The sequence below is a fragment of the Maniola hyperantus genome, chromosome 14 (assembly GCF_902806685.2).
Source record: "Maniola hyperantus chromosome 14, iAphHyp1.2, whole genome shotgun sequence".
NCBI lineage: Eukaryota > Metazoa > Arthropoda > Insecta > Lepidoptera > Nymphalidae > Maniola > Maniola hyperantus.
Genome location: NC_048549.1, coordinates 4,090,341 through 4,112,901, shown reverse-complemented (window position 1 = coordinate 4,112,901; position 22,561 = coordinate 4,090,341). Strand labels below are relative to the sequence as shown.

General features: G+C 37.4%; 2 protein-coding genes across 3 annotated transcripts; both read left to right on the top strand.

The window, feature by feature from the left end:
• The first annotated feature begins 131 nt into the window (after positions 1-131).
• LOC117988599 (regulation of nuclear pre-mRNA domain-containing protein 1B) lies at positions 132-10,115 on the top strand. The gene is made up of 6 exons (XM_034975757.2): positions 132-348; positions 1,234-1,470; positions 1,656-1,894; positions 3,978-4,086; positions 5,701-5,876; positions 6,680-10,115. Exons 1-6 carry the CDS (start codon positions 198-200, stop codon positions 6,824-6,826), a joined length of 1,059 nt encoding a protein of 352 aa, XP_034831648.1. The 5' UTR covers positions 132-197; the 3' UTR covers positions 6,827-10,115.
• Positions 10,116-10,123: 8 nt separating this feature from the next.
• On the top strand, positions 10,124-19,574 carry LOC117988597 (sodium-dependent proline transporter-like). Of its 2 annotated transcripts, XM_034975755.2 has the most exons (12): positions 10,124-11,821; positions 11,905-11,961; positions 12,527-12,770; positions 13,160-13,364; positions 14,187-14,325; positions 14,786-14,911; positions 15,592-15,817; positions 16,282-16,394; positions 16,970-17,095; positions 17,591-17,788; positions 18,208-18,339; positions 19,373-19,574. In XM_034975755.2, the coding sequence occupies exons 1-12, from the start codon at positions 11,807-11,809 to the stop codon at positions 19,394-19,396; spliced, it is 1,605 nt and encodes a 534-aa protein (XP_034831646.1). In that variant the 5' UTR covers positions 10,124-11,806; the 3' UTR covers positions 19,397-19,574. The 2 variants fall into 2 exon arrangements, with proteins under 2 accessions (XP_034831646.1, XP_069359039.1); XM_069502938.1 differs by lacking the exon at positions 16,970-17,095.
• Positions 19,575-22,561: the final 2,987 nt, after the last annotated feature.

Genomic DNA, 22,561 nt, shown 5'->3' with positions numbered 1-22,561 from the left:
ATGTTTGACGCTTTTCTAAAGTTACCCGTGACAGCTTTATAAAATTTAAATTTCCGAACGAAAAATATTTTTAATCTGTGCTTTGACAAAGGTGCAAAGATGGCGTTATGGAAACGTCAATGTCAAACAACATTGAAAATAATTTGATTGCGCGTTCTATGGTGCTGGGTTTTTAAAGTGAGAAAATTCGTTTAATTATGTCCGGTTTTACCGAAAATGCGTTAATTCGTAAGCTACAAGAGTTGAATTCAAGCCAACAGAGTATTCAGACATTGTCTTTATGGCTTATACATCACAGAAAACACCACGCCGCTATCGTCAAAACATGGTACAAGGAGCTATTAAAAGGTGATTATCGCTGCTATTTCCACGTAAATATTTTTATCAAGTTAATTCTATCAAATAACTTAGTAATTTCTTGTCAGAATCAAGCTGGTATATAGAAAATTCAACTTTGAACATTGTTGTCTGTCTAAATTTTTCACGTGCAAGAATTTACTGGGGACGTTTCAAAAATAACTTTGATAAAACGTACGTGCCTTTACGTTGAATTTTAATTGAATGGGACGAGCCACCTTTTAAATACCTACATAACGTTTTGATAGGATTGTTAACACATTTGGAGCTGATGTTGTTACCAACTGCATGAATAGGTACTATAGTTTTCCGGCTGCTTAGGTAGGTAGTGAAATAAATTGTTTACAATATTTATATGAATGTGAAATACATAGAACCCATGATTTCTCCATTTATTGTTTAGATACAAACTGGCATAACATAAGTGCCTGATAAAAGCCTAAAATATCCTAATTAAAACCTAATGTATGTATTTTCATAGTTGAGTCTTCTATGTACTATCAGTTAAAAATTAAATATTAATCTAGCTTTTACTTGAAACACAGGCATAAGTAAACATGTACAGTTCTTGCAATTCACAAAGGCTAGTGAGCTTTACTTGTGGTAACGTTGTTTACATGGTCATTGCGTAAGTGTGTGTGCATGTCGGACCAATCAGTCGCGAGCAAGCGCTGTCAAACGCACACATTTAGTGTACCTTACGACTTAAACTCAAGCATGAGTCAGTGTCCTTTGTGAAATGCAAGAACTGTAACATGTAAAATTGTTACAACATTGATTTGCCAGAATATAGTAGAATTCTTACACAAACTACTGTAAACAACAGTATTAGTTTATGTTGATGAAAATCTATTTAAAATATTTTACAATTTCCAGCCAAGGACAGCAAACAGCTAACATTTATGTATCTAGCGAATGATGTTATACAAAACAGTAAAAAGAAAGGACCCGAATATGGGAAGGAGTTTGGGAATGTGCTTGTTGATGCGTTGAAACATATGGCCAAGACTGGCATCAATGCAAAGACTAAGCAATCACTCCATCGTATACTTACTATATGGGAAGAGAGAGCTGTGTATGAGCCTTCAAAGATACAGGAGTATAAAGTTGCCGGTAAGCTTTCTTTGGCTGTATGCCATATTATATACTAGCTGATTTGTAATTATTGTAGAACAAGGTATTGGTCCATTGATAGGATCCCCTATTTGCTGTAGAATCTATGGGAAATATCTGTGTTACAATCTGCAGAACCATTAGGCATTATTGAACTAACCACTATTTTAATTTCCCTATTTCAGTTGACCCCAATGATGCAGTACCAGGTAATGTAGTTAAAAGAAAAACTGTTGACACTGAAGAAAAAGAACCTGAAAAGAAGCCAAAGATAGAGGAGAAAAGCAAAGACAAAGAGAAGAGCAAAGAGAAAGAGAAACGTGAAAGGAGGAGGAGTGAGAGTAAGTCTGAGAGCCACAACGACTCTACTGTTAGCCCTAACACTTCGCCTGGGGATCCTCCAGAACCTGAAGAGCTAATCAAGGTAACTTGGTTTAATATGTTTATCATCATCATCAACCCATCTCCAGCTCACTACTGAGCACGCATCTTCTCTCAGAATGACAAAGGTTTGATCATAGACCAAACTACTGGCCGACTATGCTGGCCATGTGTGGATTGGCAGACTTGACACACCTTTTAGACCATTATGAAGAACTCTCTGGCATGCAAGGTTTCTCTTTATGTTTTCTTTCACAATTAAAGCAAGTGATATTAATTAATTTCTTAAAACGCACATAACTCTGAAAGTTAGAGGTGCATGCCCAGGATTGAACCCCCTACCTCCCGAAGAACAGGAGGACTTCTTGACCACTAGGCTTTATGTTACTTTAGCCTAAATCATATACACTGTACAACAGTAATTGCTATGTACGATGTCACACCAAATGCGCGCGTAGGCGTGTATGTTTTGTAATACAAGCTAGATTTATATGAAGCATTTCAAATGCAAGCAATGTGCGAATCTAATACTGCATTCTTTGCATCACTTGCCCCATCCTTTTGCTAATGCTAAAAACAGCTAACCCCAAAAGTAGTCTTAAAGTTATTGTAAAAAAAAACATGCTTAATGTAGAAAAACTGTTGTTTCTAAAAAATAATGCTATTTAATTTGTCCAAAGTTAATAAAAGGTATTGCTGTAACAATAGGATTTCAGAACTGTTGCCCTACCGCGGTTGTTTGACAGCTACAATGTCACGATCGCAATCATCTCTGATTGGTTAATGCTCGCTCACTATTGGCCACAATGCATTGTTGCAACAAGAATCGCACAAATTCAGCCAATCAGAACAATTGAGATTGTAATAATGATTGATGCAGGTTTTAGACAATCGCCCTACTGGTGTAATGTTAGGCATTGTGTTTGGAAAGTACCTTGTAACCAATGAATTAGGAGGTAAATATTTGATTTTTATGAGCCCTTAAGACACTTTCGCATTTATAATAGGGGTAGTGATAAATAGTAAAAAATATAAATTGGCTGAACTATGACTATAATAATGAATAATAATATTGTTGTTGATAGTCTGGGAAAATTCAGCTACAGCATTATGTCAATGGCTACAATGCTTTCCATTTTGACAATTCGTAGCGATAGATGGCGCCTGTACAACCGTACATTGCGATTCCAACACACTCAAGGAGTATAACTAGTAGCTTTGACGCCTATTTGTAAGTGTCACGTCGACGCGCTTTCAGAAGCGCGTGCCATCTTGGATTTAATTTTTGAGATGCCACTGTATGGGGGAACATACCTTGGCGTAAACTCTGGATGTTTCGCTTTTATATCTTCACGAAAACGATGTAAAGGGTGCAAACTGCAATATACTAGCTCATGCCCGCGACTTGGTCCGCGTGGAGTTGACGTTATTTTTTGCATGGGTATAGTTATATAAGACCTGGAGAGTGATATAGGCTACTTTTTATCCCGGAAAATCAAAGAGTTCCCACGGGATTATTAACACCTAAATCCACGCATCAGCATAGCATCAGCTTGTACTGGTATGAGATTTCTTGTACGATGGTGCCGAACCCTTTGTTTGCAAGTCCGACTCGCCCTTGACCGGGTTTTCACATTATTGTACTTATGCAACAGGGCAGTTTCCTCCAATGTTATTTTCATACCTCTACCAAATATGTTATTTTCGGAATCTACACACTGCAACGTAAACTCTTTACATGAGAGTACGTTTTGGACGACTGCTGTATCTGGGGTTCGATTGCGGTAGAATGACAGCTGCAATGCCACGATCGCAACGCACGCTCTGATTGGTTGACGCTCGCTCACTATTAGCTACAACGCAGGGTTGCAACAAGAATGCCATAAATTCAGCCAATCATAACAATTGCGATTGTAATAACGATTGATGCAGGTTTTACGGAATCGGCCTATAGTACGCAACAGGTCGAGATGGCAATCGGGGAGGGAAAGCCCCGCACAGCCCCCGCGCTAATGTGCGCGCGGGTGACGTGTGGGTGTGCGGGGCGTCTCCCCGGCCTCATACCCCGATTGCCATCTCAACCTGTGTACTGTTCCACGGTTTTACTCAAATCTGTATACTTCCAGGCTCTGCTGGAGTTGGAGTCGAGTGCCTCTAGCGACGAGGCGGTCCGGGAGCGCATCGCATCTCTGCCGCCAGAAGTTTCCGAAGTGCAATTATTATCTAAGTTAGAAGGTAAATGGCACGCGAAAATGTTCAATTGTACTATAGATGTACCGCTTGGCTGAGACGGCTCGTGCGGTGGGGTGCGGGTTGCGGGTGACAGCAACATTGAATTCCTTTAGAGATCGACCTTACGTCAATGGGGTGCCATTGACGTAAAAATCAAGCAATTCAACTTCCTCACTGACGTAAAAAATCAAGGAATTCAACTTCCTCACTGACGAAAAAAATCAAGGAATTTAACTTCCTCACTGTCAAAAAAACAAGGAATTCCTCACTGATGTAAAAAATCAAGGAATTCAACTTCCTCATTGATGTAAAATCAAGGAATTCAACTTCCTCACTGATGTAAAAAATCAAGGAATTCAACTTCCTCGCTGATGTAAAAAATCAAGGAATTCCACTTCGTCATTTACGTAAATATCAAGAAATTCAACGTCGCTATCACCCTTCCGTAATCTGCAACCTACCTCACGAGCCGTCTCAGTCTAGCGGTACACCTATACAGTTCTATACAAAAAAAAAATACTTATTTTGTACCACTACGTAAAATAAAAATAAACGATAACGCGAGATTATTGTTTCATTTTTTTTTGAATAAAATGCTATGTTATGTAACCTTATTCTTTTCCTTTCATATTCATAAATTGACGATATTTATTTTGTATCTAGGTATGAAACCTATCGAATATATCGAATTAGAGTGACTATCCGCTGAAGCGGTACATAGATGTGTTAGGGTGTATTTCCACTTAAGCGGAGAAGAGCAGAGACGTGTGCGCTTCGGCCAATCATATTATTTATTATTAAGAAATGATCATAAAATTATGACATCTCAAATAACCTGAATGGTATGTCTTCGTTTCGCTTCGTTTTGGTGGAAACGCATCCTAAAACAGACATAATCTTATCAGTTCCGCTTCAGTGGATATTATGATATCCACTGAAGCGAAACTTAGACTAGAGTTTTTAGATTCAGTGCCTCCAGTAAAAAAAGGGAACAACTTAACCAAAAATAAAAGCAAAAACAGGAACTGCGAAAATGTATCAATAAATCAATCGAGTTATTTTAATTTTTGTCTCCTGAAAAGTGTCGAATTTGAGTTAAATGTCCTTTTTTACTAGAGGTACTGAATTGTTTTGCAGTCCTTTCACCTATTTCGAAATCCTTAATGCCTAGAGGCAAAAATCCCCTTCCAACTTATAATGGTGGGGTTTTCTTCAATTTAGTAAGACATATTTATTTACTTGTTTTGCTGTTTTGAATCTTTATTTTAGGTCACCTCTAAGATATTATAATATTTTATTATTATTATTAGACTAAATATTGTTGTTACTTAGTTTTCATTAAGCATTACGATTTAAGTTCAAAAATGAATGAATCACAATCTTTAGAAGTTTTATTGTTAGGTGTTGTAGTAAAAAAGTTTTTTAATTTAACGATGTACCTACCTACACTACACTAAATGTACACTAAATGTGTGCGTTGCGAGCGCTTGCTCGCGACTGATTGGTCCGACACGCACGCACACTTACGCTATGCCCATGTTTACGACTACTACAAGTAAAGTTCACTCGCCGTCGTGAATTGCAAGAACTGTACTAAAATTAAATTATCGTTTCTAGATAAGGAGTCTGCGGTTAGCCTCAGCGCCATAGTTAACTCAGCGGTGGAACTGTTGGCCGAGTACAACCTGAGGCTGTCTGAGGAGCTGGACAAGAGAAGAAAGGTCGCCGCCATGTTGCGGGACTTCGAACAGGCGCAGAGAGAGCTCGCCAAGCAAGCCGAGGCGAAACTAGAGGTTAGAGGCATGATTACGAAGGCGACGGCAGACTGCAAAGCGTGAACTGCAGACCGCAGGCGACAGATATTATCATAATTATTAACCGATAGTCGTCTACTGCGGGACATAGGTCTCTTGTAAGCACTTTCACACGCCACCTTGCGCCGCCGCCATTTTAGCACTTTGGGTCCCCAAGGCCTATCGGATTTTTGAACTATGTGCCCTGCTTATTTGTCACTTCAGCTTCGCAACCCGTGGAGCTATGTCGGTTACTCTGGTTCTCCTACAGATTCGCTCATTTCTGATATGGACACATAGATAAATTACAAGCATAAATCTCTCCATCGCCCGCGACAGTACTGCATTTTTGAAGTCTGTTAATATAATAATAAAAAATGTCCTCCCGACCGAATTAAGGCCTATGTCTTATAGCACAAGTAGAGGGGAAAATGCGAAATTTGTGGTTACATCACACGTTTACCGTATGTATATTATACATACGTTATTTCTTGTAAGATGGTACAGAACCCTTATTTCTTTCTTCACTATGGGCTGGTTTCCGCACTTACAGTACGCGGCCGAAAGTAATGTACATCGACATTTAGAAGAAGATAGCAGGTTTGTAGAGCGTTGTCCCTGTCGTTGAGACCGACTAAACGTCATATAGTGGTAGATGAGTGGCAGCGACACCGCTCTACAAAGCCGAAATGTCATTCTAAAGGCCGATGTACATTACTTTTGGCCGTGTACTGTAAACGTTTCTGTTTGTTGTGCCTTCGTGTGCGAGTTGAGACGCAAGTTGAACAAGCTTTTTTTTACAGGAATACAACATAAAACTACAAAAAATCTACGCAGTAAAGTCGGAAGTGAAGTCTCACATAGAGAATCTGCCAGACGTGTCTCGCCTGCCAGACGTGACGGGCGGCCTTGCGCCGCTGCCGTCCGCGGGCGACTTGTTCAGCGTATGAGGGTTGCACCCTTGCCATGACCTATGACATACAACCAATTTGACTATAACTATGATCATTTACAAACTTCCGACTATATCGCATCGCACCAGAAATACGCTATGTATTTTATGATTGTACTAGCTTATGCCCTTGACTTCGTCCGCGTGGACTACAAATTTACCCCTTTAGGGATTGAATTTTCAAAAATCTTTTCTTAGCGGATGTCTACGTCATAATAGAGCTGCATGCCAAATTTCAGCCTGATCCGTCCTGTAGTTTGAGCTGTGCGTGGATAGATCAGTCAGTCAATCAGTCACCTTTTCCTTTTTAGGGTTCCGTACCTCAGAAGGAAAAACGGAACCCCTATAGGATCCACTTTGTTTTTGTCCCGTTGACCTAGAATCATGAAATTTGGCAGGTAGGCAGGTCTTGTAGCAGACATTCGGGGAAAAATCTGAAAACCGTGAATTTGTGGTTACATCACACAAAAAAAATTTAATTGTGGTCATGAACTAATAATTAGTATTTTCAATTTTCGAAGTAAGATAACTATATCAAGTGGAGTGTCATATGAAAGGCCTTCACCAGTGCATTCTAAAATAGATTTTTATTTATTTTTATGCACCATAGATTTCGAATTATCGTGCAAAATGTAAAAAAAATACGACTGTAATACGGAACCCTCGTTGCGCGAGCCTGACTCGCACTTGGCCGGTTTTATATATTTAGATATTAAGAAGATTCGTAGCTATCTAAGTTCGTTTGAGTCAAATTGCTAGAAGAAGAATCCATGAAGTGAAATTAGATTTTTCTTATTGAATTCTTTTGTCGTAATCGCTTGCGCAGGATTCATGTTTGCTAGAAGGGAAAGAAATATTAGTCATGCTCAAATAATATGCATAATGTTCTCTAACATAAATCTCTAAAAAATTCTACAAAGACGGAAATTTTTAAATGATCAAAGTTCATGGACGAAGTTATGCAATACTTAATTAGTAAAAAGTATTTTATTTGAAATGAAAATTAAATGAATTTACTGTTTGCTAATCAAAACTTGGTTACATAATATAAATATTTTATCAGATTTTAATTTTACTGTCCAGGTATTCGATGTTAAACCAAATATAATTTAAGTAGTAAGTACTGTTTTATTTACTTCAAACTTTTAAAGAAAAATATGCTATTATATATAATATCTCTCAACGGCTATACTCACGTAACGTCGTCGTCGTTTTTTCCCTTGAAAAAAAGGACCCTGGGTGGGTTCGAAACTAGTGGGGCTAACGTCGACTAAACACGTGAGTATAGTCGTTGAGAGATTTTACATATAATGGAAATAACTCACGATAGTTTAAACGCTAAAAATATGCCAATTTAATTTTTATTGGAAAACGTTTTCCAAAACGTACACCTGTTGGAAAATGTTTTCCGTTGATTAAAAAGAAAAGCTTCCAATATGTATATAAATATATTATTATGACTATTATATCATCTCTTCGGTTATTTAGATTTTTACATTAGGTTATGACGATTTTACATGAATATCGCGCGCAGATTGGTGCGTTTAGAATCCTTATCCAATAATCTTTACTATTGATTTAATAATAAAATAAGCTGAATATGTACAGTAAAAGGTTGATTTTTACCACACGTACACTACTGTACGATTATTATTATATTAATATAATGTCTCTTTATAATAGCTATGTTGAAATGACGATTTTACATGACTATCCGATAGTCAATTCTCGTATCAGCTGGATGTATGTGGATCAAAATAAGGTTGGTATCTTCATTTATTTATAGTATAATGCTAAATTATAAAATAACAATTATTGGGTACATCTTGCATAACAACGTCCATGCCTGTTGTTATTGTTATTCACAAAAACGTTTTAATAGTTTTTAGTTAGCTTAGTTGATTTTAATAATAATATTCGCCCATAAATATATAATTATTATCATTGTGTTTTGGTTTCACATAGAACCTAATTACCATGCCTATTTTTTTTGACAAAACGCTTGACCACAAGACGATGATGATCAGTTTTTAAGGCTCTTTTATAATATTCGTCGAGAAATCGACAAAAAAACGTGTTCGGGGTGCAAGCAATTGTTACATGTATTTAGGGTATTTTAACTTTTTTGGCCAGGACTCAATTTAAGTGAAATGTAAGGATTTTGTAATTAATAAATATTCAATACAGTACAGTACAGTAGTGAGCCGGTGATAGGTTGATCATGATGATGATGAAATATTCAATATTCATTCATTCATTCATTTGAAAAGTGTCTTAATTTTACCCTAAGGTGATAATAAACAAAAAAATCACAAATATTTTGTTCGATTTGTAAGTGCAATAAAATGTATTTAAATTTTGTACTTCGAATATCCCCGCAAAAACGCTAAGCGCCATTTTGTTTGGGTTCATGAGCTGTCATGGCGTCATACGGATTGGTAAACTGCTGCTCGATTGCGGGAAAACTGCATCAATTATTATTACAATCGCAATCGTTGTGATTGGCTAAATTTATGGTATCCTTCTTGTAAGTAAAATTGTAGCTAAACATCGATGATTGTAGCCAATGGTAAGCGAGCATCAGCCAATCAGAGATGATCGCGATCGTGACATTGTAGCTGTCATTCTACCGCAATCGAGCCGCGGGACTTTAAGTGAAATTCATTACAACTACAATCCATGTGACGTCACAGTCGGAATTCATCATGGCAGCTACAGTTACGCGTGTACAGTATTTCGTACTACTGTAAGTTGATGATTGTTTTAGTATAATTTTTTTGTATATACAGTACGTGACGGGTTGAGATGGCTATCGGAATATGAGGCGGGGCGACGGCCTGCTCACCGGGTTAGCGCGGGGGCTGTGCGGGTGTGCGTCCCCACCCCGATTGCCATCTCGACCTATCGCTTACTACGAGTATATACTGCTTATTAAAATAATTTGGTTTTTTTGTCTTGACTACACATATTTTTTTTCATACATAATATAGGATAATTGTCAAGTCAGCCAAAACGCTAGTATATTAGTTCATTCAAAATTGAACCTTAACTATAAGGGCCTTAGTGCACTTATCCGTATTCGGTTCGTATCCGTGATTCTTCGAAGTGGTCGTCATACAAATACGTACTTAATTGAATCGTATTTTTACGGAATCCGTGATTTCACGGATGAGTACACATAAATTTTAATATCCGGCTACAAGATTTTCATTTGCTTTTAAAATTTGTTCCTTATAAGTCTCGCAAATTGCTATTGCGCTGGAACCATGTCTCATTAACATCATCAATGACGCGCATTAGCAATTAACTAGTATAAGTATTGAAATTCAATTTTAATGGAATAACTTCGATTGTGGCCGTATTTTAAATTAATTAACAACCGTTAAGCTGCCTGTTAGGCTGCCTAGACACTTTCAATAATATATTCACAAGAATGGGTATGCTTAGTTAGAATATGCTCCTTAGGTTTGATTTAGTAAAATTTTGATTTCTTTGTATGCAAAATAAAAGAAAGTCATTTGACATGACTTAAAAACTAAACTAAGGCCATCCTTATCTATCGACAACATTATGAAAGAGATGGCAATACTATTCGTCTCGTCTTGTCAATTCAGTTAGGTACAATTCTGTATAGTCCACGACAGGTTGAGATGGCAATGAGGGCATGAGACGAGGGAAAAGGCCCGCACACCTGCGCGTCACCCGCGCTCGCCCGCACCGGGTTAGTGCGAGGGCTGTGCGGGTGTGCGGGTCGTTCCCTTCCCGATTGCCATTTCAACCTGTCACGTACTACACGTGTCCGGCAAAGTTTTGTGTACAATGGATTGGTCTACTTTAGTTTATTTTTAATTAAGTTTTAAATACCTTGTGTGTATTTTTATGACTAGCTTATGCTCGCGACTTCGTCCGCGTGGGCTACACTAATTTCAAACCCATATTACCCCCACTTAGGGGTTGGATTTTCAAAAATCATTTCTTACCGGATGCCTATGTCATATTAGCTATCTGCATGCCAAAATCCGTCCAGTAGATTCAGCTGTGCGTTGAAAGATCAGTCAGTCAGTCAGTCACCTTTTCCTTTTGTATTTTTAGATTGTGGTGTAACGGTTTCAGTCCTGTAAGCCAAATAATAGTTTAATGGGGTTGATATATTGTTTATCGTTTTATTTTAGTTGTGCTACGGATACTTAGTGTACCTATGTAGCTAATTAGTATAGGCGATATGAAAATAAATTTTGTTATATTAACAAAAATTGTATTTCATTTTAATAGATGTTCATCTTACTTACATTTTTTTTAAATTCGACGGAAAAATCGGTAAAAAAATTCTTACGTCCATATTCAGTAAGATAATAATATCATAAGACAACACAGCATATTTACATAGAAAGGTATAATAACTGGATGTTACCAGAACGGAACTCAAAAGGAAAAATGGAACCCTTATAGGATCACTTTGTTGTCTGTCTGTCTGTCAAGAAACCTACAGGGTACTTCCTTACTTACTTTAGGGATTTACCTACTTACATAGAATCATGAAGTTTAAGAGGTAGGTAGGTCTTATAACAGACATAAGGGGAAAAATCTGAAAACCGTGAATTTGTGGTTACGTCACACAAAAAAAAAGTTTCGAAGTGGGGTATCATATAAAAGGGCTTCACCTGTGCATTCTAAAACAGATTTTTATTTAATTTTATGCATCATAGTTTTTAATTATCGTGCAAAATGGCGAAAAAATACGACTGTAGTACGGATCCCTCGGTGCGCGAGCCTGACTCTCACTTGGCCGGTTTTTTAATGTCCAGTGAGACTTTATTGCTTTGATTTTGTTTTTTAATTTTCGCATTATTTTATTGAATCTATATTACATTTGAATGTGTCAACTGTCAAGAAACCGTCAAGTTTGTTTTGACATTCATACAAAATATTTTTAGAAATATAATTATTTCGTTTTCTCATCAATTTTGTTGCAATAAAAATGAGTGAGAGTTCGGTAAGTACAATCTTTTAAATCGCCTCTGTATATTTTGTCAATAAAATATCCATATAAATTCTAATCAAAGGTATTTCTTACAGAGCAGTCGCACGAAAACTACGGATTCTGTTGATACGGAGTCCACTGAAGATCCTTTGGTAAGTGTATGTCATCATCATCATCATCATGATCAACCCATCGCCGGCTCACTACAGAGCACGGGTCTCCTCGCAGAGTGAAAAGGGTTTTGGCCATAGTCTACCACGCTGGCCATGTACGGATTGGTAGACTTCACACACCTTTGAAAACATTATGGAGAACTCTCAGGCATGCAGGTTTCCTCACGATGTTTTCTTACACCGTATAAGCAAGTGATATTCAATTAATTAAAACGCACATAACTCCGAAAAGTTAGAGGTGTGTGCCCGGGATCGAACCTCCGACCTCCGATTATAAGGCGGACGTCCTAACCACTAGGTTTCTTAAAATTTAAATGTGTTCATGAACAAATATTGCTATTTTCAACTTTCAAAGTAAGATTACTATACCAAGTGGGGTATCATATGAAAGTGATTTACTTGTACATTCTAAAACAGATTTTTATTAATTTTCAGGCATAATAGTTTTTGATTTATCTTGCAAAATGTCGATAAAATACGATTGTAGTACAGAACCCTCGGTGCGCGAGTCTGACTCGCACTTGATCGGTTATTTTTCCAATAGATCCCAGATCGATGGACGAACAACATCACCTACCGACAACTGGTCATGTCCTCTTGCATCGGCATCGTGCAACTGTGGTGGCATCCTTACGTGCATGACTTTCGGAGACACCTGCCCTTTCTATTTCTCTACAACGTATTCAGTGTGATCTTTGTGTACCCTTCGTTCTATCTGGAATTGGCATTAGGTGTAGTAACGAAGAAGGGTGTGCTGAATTGTTGGGATATGGCGCCTGTCGCTAGAGGTAACTTTGGTTTATTTCATTACTGACTAATCGCGTCTTCGTGCCCTATAATTTAGGTTTTGAAAATTCTGTGGGAACTCTTTGATTTTCCATGACAAAAAGTAACCTATGCTTTTAATTCCCTTCAAATTATATCTGTACTAAACGTTAAAAACTGTTAAACGGTCGTAAGCAGGCCTATCTGATCGCGTCATTGTTTGCATAGATTTAAATTTTTGAAAATCCTGTGGCAATTCTTCGATCTTTTGGAATTAAAGTATTCCTTTTCCATCTCCAGGATGTAAGCTATCTCTGATTTTGTCAATTTTCAACGATTAAGCCGTGAAAAAATGTCCCCCTCATCTGTGCAGACCTTTAAATATGCCGTTTAGTAAATTATTCTTTTTAAGGGGTTGGCCTGGCAATGATAATTTCATGTGCATTTCTGGCATTATCACTCGGCGCGGTAAGCGCTTGGTGTCTGTCGATGGTGGTGCACTCCTTTCACTCGTTTCTGCCGTGGCTCCATTGCGCCGCTGCAGCCAGCCCGCCCTGCGCTGCCAGACACCGCCCCTTGACGAACGGTAGTGAAACACCGCCACAGTCTTTCTTTTTGTTAGTAAAACCTTTATATGTATGTAGTTAGCAGACTATAATATACAAATAATAATAAGCTGTGATAGCCTAGTGGTAAGGACGTCCGTCTTCTAATCGGAGATTTGGGGGTTCGATTCCGGGCACGCACCTCTAACTTTTCGGAGTTATGTGCATTTTAATTAATTAAATATCACTTGCTTTAGCCTTTAACGGCGAAGGAGAACATCGTGAGGAAACCTGCATGCCTGAGAGTTCTCCATAATGTTCTCAAAGATGTGTGAAGTCTACCAATCCGCACATAGCCAACGTGGTAGACTATGGCCAAAACCCTTCTCACTCGAGATGAGACCCGTTCTTTGTAGTGAGCCGGTGCAGTGATGGGTTGATCATGATGATGATGACCCACACGAATTTTACACGCCAAGGTCTTGCACCGCCTTGGATCCAGTGGCTCCCTGCGACTGGTTTAATATCTTCTGTCCACCTAGTGGGGATCTACCAACGCTGCGTTTTTAGGTGTGGAATTCTAACAACCGACGATAGTCCAAGGAAGAGGTATTCATACTCAGTGACAAAAGGACTAGAGAATTGGAGCTTCTGCGCGATTGCGGTAGAATGATAGCTACAATGTCACGATCGCAATCACCTCTGATTGGTTGACGCTCGCTCACTATTGCCTCCAATTCATTGTTGCAAGAAGAATATCATAAATTCAGCCAATCACTAGAATTGCGATTGTAATGATGATTGATACAGGTTTTACGGAATCGACCAGCAGGTTTAAATGTTTGAAACAATACTTAAGAAGCGGGTGCTTGAGCGTAATCTATTTCCCAACAGTAACTTCGTGCTGAATCTCAAACGGGACGGGTTTAATGGTGGATTGGGCAATGTGGTTCCTGACCTGACAGTGTACTACCTTATATCGTGGGTTTTAGTCTATTTCATCGCCTGCAAACGGATATACAGCTATTCGAAGGTATATTAACTTTTGGTTTACCTATTCCGACCTTCGACATTAATTTTATTTTAATCACTACCCCTATTATAAATGCGAAAGTGTGTTTGTTTGTTGGTTTGTCCTTCAATCACGTCGCAGTGGAGCAACGGATCGACTTGAATTTTTGCATGGGTATTGTGGGTTTTATGCCAGAAAATCGAAGAGTTCCCCCGGGATTTTTAAAAACTTAAATCCACGCATACGAAGTCGCGGGCATCAGCTAGTCTAAATATATAAAAAAAAGGAAAGGAAGACTTTTAGGAAAGGAATTTTCATAAATCCCTTCTTAGCGGATGTCTACGTCATAACAGCTATCTGCATGCCAAATTGCAGGCCAATCCATCCAGTAGTTTCAGCTGTGCGTTGATAGATCAGTCAGTCAGTCAGTCAGTCACTTTTATATATTAAGATACTTACCTACTCCTTACAATCATTTTAGTTGGTGTTATTCAAGGACGTGTTAGCGTTCTTCGTCCTGTGCAGTGTGTTTGGCGTGCTGCGCTTACACGGAGCTTCCCGAATGTTCTACGACTGCGATTGGAATGTACTGTTTGATAGTATACAGGTGAGCTTTTTCTAATCACTTTCAGTACGCGGCAGAAAGTAATGTACATCGGCCTTTAGAATGACATTTCGGCTTTGTAGGACGTTGTCTCTGTCACTCATACCTATATGACATTTTGTCGGTCTCAACGACAGAGACAACGCTCTACAAATCTGCTATCGCCTTCTAAAGGTCGATGTACATTACTTTCTGCCAAGTACTGTATCTATTTAAGTATTTATTAAAAATATCGGTCAAGTGCGAGTCGGACTCGCGCACCAAGGGTTCCTTACCATCATATAAGAAACTAGCTTATTCCCGCAACTTTGTCCGCGTGGACTACATAAATCTCAAGCCCTATCTTACCCCCTTAGGAGTTGTATTTTAAAAATCCTTTAGCGGATGTCCATCTCATAAATACTCATTCGATTAGTATTTTTACGGAATCCGTGATTTCACGGATGAGTGCACAAACCCCCTTAGAGTTTATGTATCTTTGACAGTCGTATATGATATCCTACCAATGCAGGGTTTAACTTATTTAATCGTACCTAAAAGATGGATCTTTTGAACGGTCCACCACTTTATTTATGAAGTAGACGAAATAAAGGCTTTTGTGCAAGACAACCTTTACCTTCGCTATTATGAATAAGTACCTACTCACTTTATGCGTTCTTTCATTTTAAAGGTATTTTATTCAGATATGGCGCGAAGCTCTAGAATACGCGTTTATAGAAATGGCAGTGTCTCAAGGTACACTGATAATGCTGGGGTCATACTGCCCGAAGCAGAAGCAGGTGCTCGCGAACACGTCCATGTTCGCGTTCGGCGTGTCCAAGCTCAGCTGCACCGTGAGCGCGCTCATACTCGGCGCGGCGCACGGGGCCTTGTACAAAGATTACGACAATAGCACCAATATTTGGAAAGGTATATATTTTTTAAACCTTTAATTAGTAGGCTGTACCTGGTCTACTATTTTGAAAGGTAAGTAAGTAGGTTAATATCACTTCCCAGGTATAAAAGATTGAGTCGAACAGGAGGATTCCGTGAGTTCACCTCACTCATTTCGCTCAAGTCCGCAGGAACTACCTTATATGCCTCTCTGCACGTGTGCCCTGGGAGGTGTCAAACGAGCGACAAACTTGCCGCCCGGTAAAATAAGCGTTCTTTTTCAATAGTTTGAAAATATCCGAGCAACTTATTATGAAAACGCTTATTGCATTAAACGCCAAACGCTTAACTAAATTCACTTTGACCACAGATTAAACGTTTAAAGTTAAATTCAAATTGTGCATCAATTTTTTACCTGACTAGCGCAAAGCTAAAAGGAAGGGTTATAATTTTAGCAGTCTATGTATGTATGTAGGTTTGTACCTATTTTTTTATTACAGGTTCATCGTCTTCAATGATACTGTGGGCAGATTACGTGGCAAGGATACCGGGCAGTCAAGTTTGGTCTGCACTTATATTTTTCACACTTTATGTGCTTTCTGTTTGTTCTACGGTAAGTTTTCTAAAATTACTTATTCTGTAGCTAGGTGCTTGCCTTAATTTGGTCTCTAATATTCCTAAGAAGTAAATACATTTCCCCTAGCAAAAATGCGCAAGCGACGCCCTTTGCACGACGCTTAATAGTAGGGGAGCCCAAGAGGCTAAATAGGGATTTATTCGAGCGTCGTGAGGACCTATTGGATTTTGAAGATTAGGTGCTAAAAAGAAAAAAAAGGTATGATGTAACCGCTTTTAAGAAAATAGAACCAAAAATATTTATCGTGCGCGTCAGATGTTGAAACTTTGTGACTTCTCCGTTTCCTTATGTCACACTCAAATTGTCAGATCAATGAAATGCACACTTTTCTGCATCTATTTAATTAACTTACCCTGTCTTAATCTGCCACGCTCGAGTAAATCCCAAAATCCCCTCTTGAGCTCCCCAGCTACCATAAACTAACAATAAACCCGAAAGTATAATAAGTAGGTAGTATTTAGTCTTGAAGTGCATAACCCGGCACTTACGCGTTTCCGCGAGTAACATAGGTGTCAAGTACTAAAATATAAGCAAATATGTATTGTTTTAAGGCTTTACTTGTGCAAACAATCATGTCCACATTCACTGGTCGATCAATAAGAAAAATAGCCTGGGCCTTCCTCGTACTGATTTGTGTGCTGTTCTGTTTTATTGGCATCATGACGTTATGTACACAGGTAAACCTTACTTTTCCTGAGCATTTGCAGTACGTAAGTAGTTGCCACAAGTCTAAGGCTAAGATCTATAGAGCGAACTTTGACTTTGCTCAGACTTAAGATTGAGTTAAAACGAGACAGATTTATGTGAGAGATATACATCTGTCTCGTTTTAGCTCTGTCTTAAGTCTAAGCAAAGTCGAAGTGCGCTCTATAGATTTCAACCTTAGACTGAGATCTATAGAGCGCACTTTGACTTTGCTCAGACTTAAGATTGAGTTAAAACGTGAAATTTTGTGACTTTACGACGGTTATCCGATCCGAGTTCGTGAAAGTACGTTCCGAAGTTGTCATAGAACTATTTGTATGGTAGCTTACGACAAACCTAGGTATGACGTAGATATTTTTTATATCCGTATTTTCACGGATTCGGATCGGATAAGTGCGTGATCGCTCTTAAGGAAAATATTATTTGGTCAAGTTAGAATTAAGATAATATAATTTGTCTTATTTCAGGGTGGTATGTACATCCTAAACTTCCTCATGACATGGCCGGTCTCCAAGCCCCGTATTTCCTTGGCAGCAACAGTGGCCATTGTCGTCACCTACGTTTACGGGCAGACAACCTTCTGTGAAGACGTGTACTTCGCAGTGGGGGAGTACCCTTGCGTGTTCCTGAGGATCTGCTGGGCTTTGACGCCTTTTGTGCTTTTGGTAATTCGTATTTAATCTCAATGACGAACTTTCCCGGGCGTGTTCCTTGAAAGCCTCATAGATGGCGCTGTTTTTGAAAGACCAACGAAACCGCACACCACACCATGAGATGACGAGAAAAAATAATCGTCCGGCGTCCCCACTGTAAGGGTGCCTTAATGACAAACTCATGTAGTCTGCAGCTCTATGATTTACAATAACACTGACAAAAAAATAACTTAATTCTGCAGGATTTCCGATATTATATGAAACCCACCTAATTTAGATTTTATTTCTATCTGCATATTAACAGGATAGGGAAAAATGCAGTCAGTTTAAAAATAGCATTTTCTCATTTAGATACACTTTTAAATTAAATATGAAAACAGTAAAAAAAATCTCCACCATAATGTCAGGAATCAAAAATACTATATTTTCAGATATTTTTCCTATCGGGAATGACTTCTTGCTCGCAAACAGTGGGTATCGCCGGTTGGACACTAGTAATGATAGTTTTGCTGCCGGTGGCTGTATTTACGCTTCTCTACCTTATCTTCAAATTTAGAGTACGGGTAAGAATTCTATTGGGCGAACTTTTTCGGAAACGTTCCAACCCACATCAAGTCTAAAACGCTCATGAGCAGTTTACCAGATTTTTAACTCACCAGATTTTGTACAATCAAATAAAAAATATGAACTGCTAGGTGATTCGCTAACTCAGTGTCTAACACTGAATGACAGCCACCGAGGTTGGTTAGTTCTAGCTGCTTCACTGGGTGATATTAAAACACTTTTTCGTAAAAAATCATCAATGGATTAAAAAAACCGGCCAAGTGCGAGTCAGGCTCGCACGAGGGTTCTGTGCAACAGTCGTATTTTTTTGACATTTTGCACGATAATTCAAAAACTATTGATGCATAAAAATAAATAAATATCTGACATGTACAAGTGAAGACCCTTATATGATACCCCACTTGATATAGTTATCTTACTTCGAGAATTGAAAATACTAAGTATTAGTTTATGACCACAATTTAATTTTTTTTGTGCTAAACCACAAATTCACGGTTTTCAGATTTTTCCCCTAATGCCAGCTATAAGACCTACCTACCTGCCAAATTTTATGATTCTAGGTCAACGGGAAGTACCCTGTAGGTTTCTTGACAGACAGACAAACGGACAGGCAGACAACAAAGTGATCCTATAAGGGTTCAGTCTTTCCTTTTGAGGAACGGAACCCTAAAAATGAGCTCGGTGGCTCCCATTATGTGTTAGACACTGAGTTTGCGAATCACCCCGCCGCTGGTCAGATTACGGTAAAATGATAATAATATGCAATAATTGTCATTTTACTGTAATCGTCTATCTATAAATAGACGACGTAACCAGTTTGTTGATAGTATGAATATCTCAACTTTGACTTGATTGCAGCTTGGAAACGTTTTCAGAAAATATGTCCAAGAGAAAAATATTCAGTATTTTTAAGAGGTTAATCTTAAAGATTTTTAACTTGCATCCTCTGAAAAATAAACAAAATCAATTCAGTAGTTGGCTGTAAAGTATTAAGGTATACATGCATTAACCTGCCCATTTATTTATTTACAGAATATCGTGGGAACTGAAAAATAATTCGGAAGATATCATAGAATTAATAGTTATGGGAATGTAATGTAATTGTTTTACTCTGGTTTAATTTAAAATAAAAAACAACATACAGAATTACATCATATTTTATTCACAAAATTTTTATAACACCAATTTGTAACCAAAATAAAGGGTTATTTTTATAATAATTAGTCACACACACATCCACTTTAACAACATAGGAATCCGATTGTAACGGACGTCAATTTCATTATCATTCCTTTGATCTTCCTAACTTACCGCCGTACTGAGTAGCTTAATCGTTACTTAAGTTTAGTTAAAACGAGACAGAGCTATATCTCTCACATAAATCTGTCTCGTTTTAACTCAATTTTAAGTAACGGTTAGCCACTCTGAGTACGGCGGTTAGTCCATTAAAACCGGTAGGAGTAAGTATTTACACACATTCAATATTATTGACAAAAGAAAACCCTAGTATCCATTAAAAGAACTGTAACTTTTATAACAAATGAGATACAGTCCGTATAAAATGACTTTTCACGCGCTATATTAACTATTATTAGGTCAACTGTCATGTCAAAAGTACGGTTCACCCTTAAGTTAAGGACTTTACGTTATCGTACTTTTGACTTGACAGAGCAAATATGGCGAGCGAGTTCTCAAAATGTATCATGTATGCATTATATCGCAGCTGTCTGAAAGACGTGTGGCCGCGTTCAGATCGGCTTCATTTTCTTAGCATCTGATGATGAGGGAGACTCCTCAAGCACATGGGACTTGCCCTTCTGTTTTAGGCTTGAATTAGTGAGACGTCCAAGTTACAGTTCTTTATTGAACGCAATACAACGTTTATAAACAATGGGAAACACTCCTTTTTAATACAGCCTTGGATCTTAAAAACTAAAATTAAACGTAACTTAATCAAGAACCTCTCCTAAAAGAAATAATGATAGATAAGTAAACTGTATAGCTTTTTTTAATCCTAAGTAGATAGACCGCTGACATTGATATATATAAAAGATCCAGATTTTGTATATATACCTATTTGATATATTAAATTTTCTATTGCACATAATATTATTTTACCGCTATTTCATATAATTTTAGTTTAGTCTTTTCCTTCGATATTTTTCATTGCATCGAAATACATATTTTATTTTTGATTTAGACTAGAAACTCCTAGAATGCTTTCTTTAATGTTGTAATAATGTAATAATGTTTTAATGGTGCACCGAGAATTTTTTTACAATATGACTGTCAATGACAATGACAGTCTGTCATAATATATTAATCGAGATTAATTACTATATAATATTATATAGGACTCTACTTAATAATTGTAGAGTTGTCATGTACCTAAATCATAAATTTTTTTGAACTCTATGCTTTCCTATATTAGTCAAGACTATCAAGTCACATTACGACACATTATTCGATTTTTACACACAAAAAAAAACTTAACAGATTTGAAAAAACCATAATTTGATTATTTTTATATTAGTTTGGTAGTTCAGTGAACTTTTAAGTCGAATATTTTTGTCGAAATGAGTCTTGACATTAATAACTAAAAAGTTGGGAGAAAATCATGTTAAGAATAAGTAAAGATAAAATATACATAATTATGTAGGTACTTAAATCGTTGATAGCTCATGTGGCACGGAAAAATTTAAAAATTATCACACAATTAACAACAATATTCATTCATACTCTAGTAGAATCAAAGTAAGATTTGTAAAATCTATTCTGATAACGACAATGCAAGGGAAACGCATCGTATCATATCAATTAATGTTAAGTATCTGAGACCGAGTTTCCTCGGCGTCTTTCGGTTTTTCCCACAGGATCTCACGGATGTTTTACTTGGAAATGGAAAGTAAAACTAAATACAAAATTTCATTCAGATCGTTAAGAGCTGTTTCCGTGAAACATTTATTATAAGTATGTTAAATGTACATAACATGACATTTTAAATGTAAGTTCTCATTTACGCCCAATTTTTCAATCGCACGATAACGATTAATGATGTTTTGACTTTTGACAGATTTCCAATACGAACATATCATGGTGTAGCATGGTGATTAATAAATCGCGACTATAAGTTATTAACTAACATTAATTGATATATTCGAACCTTTATCGTTTGTATTGTCAATCAATTTTTCAGCACACATCTTTTGTAAAAATAGATACTTCCGAGTTACTTACAATAGCTAAAATTCTGTAAGGCAAATAAGTTTTCTATTGTGAATAAAAGGCAAATTGGAACATTGATCTGGTTCGAAGGACCATGTTCAATGCATTGCCCATACAACTTTCTTAAATTTGACATTTTATTGGCACATGAGCTTTACGATTTGCACAGAAAGCTGATCTCTTAACTCAGTTACAGTTACCGCATTTTCACTCACAACTATTTTGTTCGGATAATAATAATAAATGATTAATAATAGCTATATCAGGAACATTCACTATAAGACATACCATAACAACAACATAGGTACATTATTAACAATTTAATTATATCTACAGTGAAATTGGATTGGGCAAAAATATAAAAAAAAAATTATACCTTCGTGAAAAAATTTACTTCACATTTTAGACAATAAAAAGCGGCGTTACCTCAGAAAGTGAATCCGAGCTGATTTATAATTTACAATGAATATCACTAGACGTCAAGATAATTTATAATGATGGTTCTTTACGTGAAATATTAACATGTTTAGTAGTAAAATATATTTTAAAAAACCTACATGAACTTGTACTATGTATCTGTGTGCAATACTAACTTGCATGCAAACACTGACATTCGAGCAAGTATAATCATGTTAGGTGCTAAGGAGTAGGTAACTGGTGAAAATGGGCACTGACGCCTTTAGCACACCGACGTTTTCGCACGCGGCATACATAAATGCGATAATCGTTAAACTAAGGGATGTGAATGCATAGGTATGCTAAAGTCGGTAAGGCTTTACTAGTTCAAAATATTCCGATTGTATACAGTGTTTCAACTATCTATAGGGTAACGGTAGTGCATCTTACTTCTATTTTTTAGGTTCATAGTTTCCGCGTATTATAAAGACTTATATTAACATAAATATATGCAATATAGACTTAACTAAAAGGCAGCGTTTTTTATTATGAGAATATTTTGTTTCATGGGCATATAATGCTCGCTCTACACTCGCGCGG